General features: G+C 68.8%; 1 protein-coding gene across 2 annotated transcripts; it reads left to right on the top strand.

Moving 5' to 3' along the window:
• The first annotated feature begins 1,447 nt into the window (after nt 1–1,447).
• Nucleotides 1,448–7,431, top strand: SORT1 (sortilin 1). 2 transcript variants are annotated; one of them, XM_032203260.1, is made up of 20 exons: nt 1,448–1,523; nt 2,526–2,585; nt 2,755–2,828; nt 2,949–3,051; nt 3,175–3,339; nt 3,413–3,486; nt 3,600–3,649; nt 3,779–3,906; nt 4,034–4,178; nt 4,529–4,684; nt 4,808–4,914; nt 5,248–5,350; nt 5,421–5,589; nt 5,746–5,936; nt 6,024–6,213; nt 6,327–6,443; nt 6,544–6,652; nt 6,739–6,845; nt 7,036–7,159; nt 7,237–7,431. In XM_032203260.1, exons 3-20 carry the CDS (start codon nt 2,797–2,799, stop codon nt 7,249–7,251), a joined length of 2,085 nt encoding a protein of 694 aa, XP_032059151.1. In that variant the 5' UTR covers nt 1,448–1,523; nt 2,526–2,585; nt 2,755–2,796; the 3' UTR covers nt 7,252–7,431. The 2 variants fall into 2 exon arrangements, with proteins under 2 accessions (XP_032059151.1, XP_032059152.1); XM_032203261.1 differs by having other exon boundaries at nt 1,462–1,523; nt 3,776–3,906.
• Nucleotides 7,432–8,525: the final 1,094 nt, after the last annotated feature.

Raw genomic sequence — 8,525 nt, 5'->3', positions numbered from 1 at the left:
TACTGTCCTACGTGCTGTGCTCATAAAACTGCCCCGTGAGCGAAACCGGGGCTGGTACCGGCCCGTGGGGGTGGAAGAAACAAACACCCCGCAGCCCCTCGTCTGAGCTCAGCCGCGCTGTCCCACGCTGGACCCCGCGGCACTCCTCCCAGGCTTGTTTGTGTCCTGGAAAACACAAAAAGCCGATTCTTCCTGGTGTGGTCCCTCGTGCCCTGCCCTTGTCACGCGGCTGCTGGCGGCGGTGGCGCACCACAGTGGCTGCTCCGTGGCAATCGGGTGAGGGGCTGCAGCCGCATCCCAGCCACGCACCCCTGGGGATTTCCTCACAGCTTTCACCCGGCCAGTTCTGGAGAAGCCTCTTTTCAGGGGGGTAAAAAAAAAACACAGAAGGATGACGCGGCAGGAAAACCTGCTCCAGCTCTGCGAATGACAAAGGGCAAAGAGAGCGCGAGGCCGGGCAGCTCCTGGGCCTGAGAGCGGGGAGCTGGGCCCACAACCTGGGGCCGTGCCCCAAAACATGGGGTTAGGCCTCAAATCCCGGGGTTATGCCTCAGAACCTGGTGTTCATTTTCCCAAACCTGGGGTTTATTTCCCAAAATCTCGGGTTATTTCCCCAAACCTGGGGTTTTGCTTCAATCCCAGCCCTTGTGCTCCAAACTCGGGAGTTATGTCCCAGACCTGGGGCTCTGTCTCAAAGCCTCGGGCTTTGCCCCAGCACCCGGGACAATGTCTCAAAACCGAGGGTTATGCCCCAAAAGTTGGGGTTAGGCCCCAAAACTCGGGTTTATGCCCCAAACCACGGGGTTATGCCCCAAAACCTGCATTTGTGGCCCAAAGCCTAGAGGTCTGCCCCAAAGCCCGGCGTTATGCCCCCAAACCAGAAGCCGTGCCCCACCCCCGGCCCTTTTGCCCCAAACCCCGCGGTTCTGCCCCAAACCCGACGGAGCCCCCCCCCCCCCGCTACCTGCCGCCTCGGCCAATCAGAAAATCGCTCCGCCGCCCCCCCAGGCTCCACCAATCAGAGCGCTGTCGCTAGGTGGATTAGAGCCCGGGGTCAACGGGGAAGGGGGCGGGCTCGCCCTCATCGTGCTACGGCCGTTGGCCAGTGGCGGGAGGAGGCGGGCGCTGACTGACGCGGGAGGCTGCGAATCGCGAGGCGCCCGAGCGCCGTCCGGCGGGGGGGGCGGGCCGCGGCGGAGAGCGACGGCCGCGCCGACCAATCGGCCCGGGGGGGCGCGGCGCGGGGGCGGGGCGCGGCGAGGCGCCGGCCAACGGGGACGGGCGGGGCGGGCTCGGGGGCGGGGCTTGGCGGCTGCGGGCGCGGGGCGGCGGCGGCGGCCGGAGTCGCCATGGGCCCGCGCGGGGCGGCGCTGGGGCTGGCGCTGGCGCTGGCGGCGGCGGCGGCGGCCGCGGGGCTGCGGCCGGGCCCCGGTGCCGGGCAGGCGGCGGCGGCGGCGGCGGGCGGCGAGGCCTGCGGCGGCCTGCGGGGCGTCCCGGCCGCCCTGGGCAACAACACGCACCCGGTGAGCGGGGGGGACGGGCGGGCGGGGGGGGACGGGACCGGGACGGGGACGGGGACGGGGACGGGACGGGACGGGGACGGGGACGCTCGGCTGCAGCCCCCCCGCCCGGACAGCGGGCGGACGGACGGACAGACGGGCAGCCTGCCCCCCCCGCGCCGACTGACAGACGTGCCCTGGGCGGACAGACGGACACCGGGGCAGGCGGCGGAGCGGACACGCGACGGGACGGACGGGCTGGGGGCGGGGGCGGGTCAGCGGCCCTGTGCTGCACGGTCGGGACCCACGGACACACGGACGGACAGACGGACGGACAGGCCCTGTGCTGTGCTGTGCTTGCGGACAGACGGACGGACGGAGCTCCCTGTCCCCACGGTGCAGGGCCCGGCGATGCCCCCAGCCTCGGTCACCCCCGGGTCCCCGCCACCGCCCGCCGCAGGGTGCGCCCGTTCCGCCGGCCGGGCCGGTCGCTGATTGCCGCTAATTGCCGCTAATTGGCACCCGGCTGCGCTGGGACGTGGTGCGCAGGCGGTGCCGGGTGTCCCCGCTGTCCCCACCGCGGCCAAACCGCCCCCGGCACGGGCAGGGGCAGGGGCAGGGGTCCCGGCTCAGCCACCCGCGTCCCCCGGCCGGGCGCTGCGTGCTGCCCGGCGCCCCGGCTCCGTTTCTTCCCCCTTTTTCCCCCCTTTCCCCCCCCGCCTCGCGGGGAGGGGACAGGGTGGCACAGGCTGGCGCGGGTGCGGCTTGGGCAATGGGGACAACAGCGGTGCTGGCCTCATTTCCTCCCCTTCCTGGGCCGGGCTTCCCCGCGCCGCTGGCACAGCCCGCTCCCCGCTCCCCGCGTCCCCAAAGCCGCCCGCTCCCCGCGTCCCCAGCCCGACCCAGCGCTGGGGCTGGGGGCAGCCCAGTGGCACCGAGGCAGCTGCAGGCCCCCGTCCCCAGCCCTGTGCCGCGGCCTCGGTCCCCACACCAACTTAGGGTCACTTCTCCCTTCTCGTCCCGCAGTGCGTCTTCGACGACCTCAGCGGCTCCGTGTCCCTGTCCTGGGTGGGCGACAGCACGGGGGTAAGATGGGCTGAGAGCCCCGGGGGCCGCCCAAGAGGTCTGGGGGTGCTGGCACCCGTGGGCAGCCCCCCACCACGGGGGGCCGTGGGACCTGGTGCCAGGCCCCGTGTCCCAGGTGGGGGACTGCCAGGGGTGTCAGTGCTGAGCCCTGCCCGCTGCTCCCTGCCAGGTCATCCTCGTCCTGACCACGTTCCAGGTGCCCTTGGTGATCATGAGCTTTGGCCAGTCCAAGCTCTACCGCAGGTGAGCCCCCCCCAAACCCCTCCCCAGATATTTTGGGGTTGCCGCACGTGGTGGCACGGTGACCCCCCTGCCTGAGGGCTCCTGGCGGTGCTCACGGCGTGGCCACGCTCCCCGTTGCAGTGAGGACTATGGGAAGACCTTCAAGGACATCACCCACCTCATCAACAACACCTTCATCCGCACCGAGTTCGGCATGGCCATCGGACCCGACAATTCGGGGAAGGTGAGCGGAGGGGGCGGTGAGGCGGGCCCCTCGGCAGCCCCGTGCCCTGGCCGCGGAGGCTCTCGGTGGCGTTCCTGGTGAGCGTCCCCGGGCCTGGGGCTGAGCCCCCCTTGTGCCCCCCAGGTCATCCTGACGGGCGACGTGTCCGGCGGCAGCCATGGCGGCCGCATCTTCCGCTCGTCTGACTTCGCCAAGAACTTCGTGCAGACGGAGCTGCCCTTCCACCCGCTGGTGCAGATCGCCTACCACCCGCAGAACTCCAACTGCCTGCTGGCCCTCAGCACCGACGTAAGGACCGGAGCCCCTGCGGGGCTGGTGCCAGGTGCCGGGGCTGGTGGTGAGCTCCGGGTGTCTCTTGCAGAACGGCCTCTGGGTCTCCAAGGACTTCGGGGAGAAGTGGGAGCAGATCCACAAAGCCGTCTGCCTGGCCAAGTGGTGAGCGGCCGCTCGGCACCCCCCAGCGCCGGGAAATGCAGCGGCACCGCCGTGTGCTGTGGCACCCCCGTGCGCTGCGTCCCGCCAGCGCTCTCATCCCCCTCTCTTCCCAGGGGCGCGAACAACACCATCTTCTTCACCACCTACCTGAACAACTCCTGCAGTGAGTACTGCCCGCTCCCAGCTGGGGTGCTGCGGGGACGCGGGGGCAGCTGCGGGGATGGGTGACAGAGCCCCTGGGGGGCCGCTGGGCCCCAGCATCATTAACCCCCTGTCCCTTCTTCTTAAGAAGCTGATCTTGGGTTACTGGAGCTGAAGAAAACTTCTGACTTCGGCAAAACCTTCAAGGTCATCGGCACCAAGATCTACTCCTTCGGGCTGGGCGGCCGCTTCCTTTTCGCCTCCGTCATGACAGAGAAGGTGGCTGTCCCATCCCCCTCCCGTCCCGGGGCACTAGTGGCCCGTCGGCACCAGCAGCTCCTCCGTGCTCCCTATGTCCCTGCTGCCACGCGAGGGGAGCAGGGCTGAGGGTGCTTTGGCTCCACAGGGCACCACGAGGCGCATTCACGTCTCGCTGGACCAGGGCGAGACCTGGAGCATGGCGCAGCTGCCCTCGGTCGGCCACGAGCAGTTCTACTCCATCCTGGCCGCCAACGACGACCTGGTCTTCATGCACGTGGACGAGCCGGGCGGTGAGCAGGGACAGGGACAGGGACAGAGCTGGGACCATCTGCGAATGGCTGGGGGCATCCCAGCAGCAGCAACGTGAACTAAAAGCCGGCTCTGCTCCGAAGTGTGGGGCTCTCCAGCTCCACTGGCCGGCCTGGGCAGGGCTTTGCCTTTGAGGAAGGAATTTCTCATTAAGACGTTGCTAATTAGCAGGCAGCGGGTGCAAGAAACCTTGTTCCTCTTTGCGGTGTGCGGGGAGTGTGGCCACGCTCTGGGGCACGGGAGTTACTCCTTGCCCTTGGTTCCTCTTCCTGCATGGAGCTGGGTCAGTGCCCGGGGAGCCCCCATTACCTCTGCCCTGTTCCCTCTCCAGACACGGGCTACGGCACCATCTACACCTCCGACGACCGGGGCGTGGTGTACTCCAAATCCCTGGAGCGGCACCTCTACACCACCACCGGCGGGGAGACTGACTTCACCAACGTCACCTCGCTGCGGGGCATCTACATCACCAGCGTCCTCTCCGAAGGTGAGGATGTGGCAGTGACACCCCCCTGGGGTGGGGGCACTGGGGAGCTGGGGGCTGGCGGTGGCTCCGTGGGGACGTGCTTGGTGTCCCCCCAGCCCTGCCATCTCCCCCTGCTCCCACCAGACAACTCCATCCAGTCCGTGATCACTTTTGACCGTGGCGGGGAGTGGGTGCCGCTGAGGAAGCCAAAAAACACCACCTGTGACTCCACGGCGAGGAACAAGGAGGAGGTGGCTCTGTCCCTTGTCCCCAGCTAGGGGCTGGTGCCCACACGGTGCCCGGGCTCCGTGTCCGTCCCCTGTGGGTGGGCTTCGGCCATAAATCCCTGCTGTGAGCGGGGGCTCTGCCCTGGGCAGGGCTGGTGGCCACGCGCGGTGCTGGGGGGCTTGGGGGCACGAGGATGCGGGAGGGCAGGGACCGATCCTGCAGCCCCTGCCCAGGGGCTGGGGTTGCACCGTGGGGGTGCTGGGCATCCCCCAGCAGGCCGGAGGGGTCCCGGTGCTGCCCGAGGCGAAGGACCCGCCCTGGCAGCTCCTGGACGGGCTCGGTGCTTGCGCTTGCAGTGCAGCCTCCACATCCACGCGTCCTACAGCATCTCCCAGAAGCTGAACGTGCCCATGGTGCCGCTGTCCGAGCCCAACGCCGTCGGCATCATCATCGCCCACGGTACCCAGTGGGGACGGGGGTGGGCGGGTGAGGGTCCCCACACCCCGCTCACGCTGCCCCTGTCTGGCAGGGAGTGTGGGGGGGGCCATCTCCGTGATGAGCCCCGACGTCTACATCTCGGACGACGGGGGCTACACGTGGGCGCGGATGCTGGAGGGGCCCCACCACTACGCCATCCTCGACTCGGGCGGCCTCATCGTGGCCATCGAGCACACCAGCCAGCCCGTCAACGTCATCGAGTACGTGCTGCGGGGGCGCGGGGGGCTGGGGGAGCACCTCCAGGACGGGCGGTGGCCCACGTTTGGGTACTGATGCGGGTCCCGGTGGTGCGAGGTGGCGGTGGCTGTGGGTCGCCCCGCGGTGGCTCCAGTCCCCAAGCGTCCCCTGCGTGCCAGGTTCTCCACGGACGAGGGGCAGTGCTGGTACAAGTACACCTTCTCCAAGGACCCCATTTTCTTCACCGGGCTGGCGTCCGAGCCCGGCGCCCGCTCCATGAACGTCAGCATCTGGGGCTTTCGGGGGAACTTCTTGTCCCGCAAGTGGGTCTCCTACACCATCGACTTCAGCCAGCTGCTCAGCCGGAGCTGTGAGTGCCGGGGGGACGGGGACACCTGCGGGCCCTGGGGTGGTGGCAGCGGTGCCACCCACGGGTGCTGAGCCCTGTTCCTGGCAGGCGAGGACAAGGACTACACCATCTGGCTGGCGCACTCCAGCGATCCCAGCGACCCCAGTGACGGCTGCATACTGGGCTACAAGGAGCAGTACCGGCGCCTGCGCAAGTCCTCGGTGTGCCAGAACGGACGCGACTACGCCGTCACCACGCAGCCGTCCGTCTGCCCCTGCACCCTGCAGGATTTCCTCTGGTAGCCCCCGGCCCCGCGTCGCGCCCCCTCCCTGCCCCTGTGTGTCCCGGTGCCGCCCACCTGGTGCCAGCGGTGCGGGGGTGGTGCTGAGCTGTGCTCCCCCCTGCCCGCAGCGATTTCGGGTATTACCGCCCTGAGAACCAGTCAGTGTGCGTGGAGCAGCCGGAGCTGAAGGGCCACGACCTGGAGTTCTGCCTCTACGGCCGCCGAGAGCTGCTGCGGACCAGCGGGTACGGACCCGGCCCCGGCCCCTTCCCCAACCCCGGCCCCGGAGCAGCCGCGAGGCGCAGGGGGGTCCCCGGGGCTCATCCTGCGTTGCCCCCCCCCCAGGTACCGCAAGATCCCCGGGGACAAGTGCGCAGGGGGGGAGAGCCCCAGCCGGGAGGAGAAGGACATGAAGAAGAAGTGCACCAGCACCCTGCTGAGCCCCAGCCAGCTGGTGGGTGACACACGGACGTGGCTGCTGCCACCCATGGGTGCCACCGGCCTGGTGCCCCCCACCCAGCCCCGTCCTTGCCCCCGCAGGCGGCGTCCCCCAGCTCCGTGCCCATCGTCCTGGCCGTGGTGGCCGTGCTGCTCGTCACCGCCGTGGCCGGGGTGCTGCTCGTGAAGAAATACGTCTGTGGGGGCAGGTGAGCCCCCCCGGCCCGCGGGGCACCCTCGGGGACAGGGTCCCCACCTACGGGGGGTGGGGAGGTCCCCTTCGTGCTCTGGGGCGCTTCTTGCTGCTGCTGCCCCCCACCCCAATGCCTGAGGGGAGTGTTCCCATCCCTGGGGGGGCCACGCACTGCCCCCAGCCCCCCTGTGCTGTGCCCCCCCCAGGTTCCTGGTCCATCGCTACTCCGTGCTGCGGCAGCACGCCGAGGCCAGCGGCGCTGAGGGGACGGAGGGGACAGACCCCAGCTCGCCCCCCCGCAAGGGGGGATACCACGACGACTCGGATGAGGTGAGTGCCCCCCCCCACCCCCCAGAGACCCCCCTCCCATTGGGGTGTCCGTGGCTGACGCTGCCCTTCTCCCCCAGGACCTGCTGGAGTAGCGGCGGGGACGGGGATGGTGCCGAGCTGCCCCCCCCGGCGGGCCGGGCCCGGGGGGCTTCGCTGCTGGGGGGCACACGGGGGGGTTGAGTTAATGCTGCTTTAAGGTTTGTTTCTGGCTGGTGGGGAGTCTTTGTTTTGTTTTGTTTTGTTTTATTTTTGTTTTGCCTTTGTGGTTTTGGTTTCTTGGCGCTTTTTTGGTTCTTTTTTTTTTTTTTTCCTTTTCCCTCTCTTTTTCCATTAGCTTCTTCAAGGCCCCCCCAACCCGGGGCTCCTCCACCTGCGAGCCATTCCCCAGCAGGGAGCAGCCCCCCCCAGCCCCCTCCCAGCCCCCCTTACAGCCAGCACCCCCTGGGGGTGTGCCCCCCCCGAGCAGCCCCCCCCAGCCGCTGTCGGGCCCCTCAGGCTGCGCCGTGCAGCAGTGCAGGAGGGCACGGGCAGGGAGCTGGGGGCCAGGGGCTGCCCCCCCCCTCCAAAGCAATATCCCCGGGCTGCCCCCGCTGCCGGGGGGGGGGCACATCCCAGCCTGGCCCCCCCCAGGCTGCCCTTGGCCGAGGGAAACGCAGCAATAATGAATTCAGGCTTGAAGCTCTTTTAACAAGGGGCCGAGGGGGGGCTCGGTCCTTGCTCCCCCCCCCCCAGCTTTTACCCCGCCAGGTTTTGGTCCCAGCACTGTCACAGTCTCCTTACACTGGAAATGCCCCCCCGGGGGTCCTGGGGCTCTCCGTGCCCCCCCCCGGCCGGGGTGCAGGGTGGGGGGGCGCAGCCACGCCGCTTGCATGTGCTTCAGCAGCGCCGCGACGGGGGCAGCGTGTGCCCCCCCCGAGAAGCCATAGCCCCCCACCCCCCCCAGCCCCTGGCCGCAGGGAGGGGTTGGGGGAGGGGGGGGGCGAGGCCTGTGTAGAGCCCTGTAAATAAACCTGGATGTGTAATAACTTTGTACTGGCATTTTTCTGTATATTTGCAATATTTGGGTTATTAGAAATAAAGCCAAAACGGACCGTGTGTGACCTGATCTCTGTTGGGGGGGGGGGGGGGGGGGGGGGGGGCACAGCGGGGGGGGGGGGGGCAGCTCTTGCTGGCAGGGGTGGGGGCTGCTGTCAGCGGATTAAAAAGACCGAAATTTATTGCAGTTTAAGGCAACGCACCACGACCCAGCGCACAGGCACACAACACGTCCATGCACGTAGAAAAATGATGGGGGGGGGAGGAGATGTAGGGACCCCCCCGGCCCTCACTACAGGGACAAAGGGTGGGTGACCTGGGGTCAGGGGGG

This window comes from Aythya fuligula, chromosome 25 (assembly GCF_009819795.1).
Source record: "Aythya fuligula isolate bAytFul2 chromosome 25, bAytFul2.pri, whole genome shotgun sequence".
NCBI classification, from domain to species: Eukaryota; Metazoa; Chordata; class Aves; order Anseriformes; family Anatidae; genus Aythya; species Aythya fuligula.
Note: the sequence above shows the minus strand (reverse complement) of the source record. Positions and strands in the feature narration are given on the sequence as shown.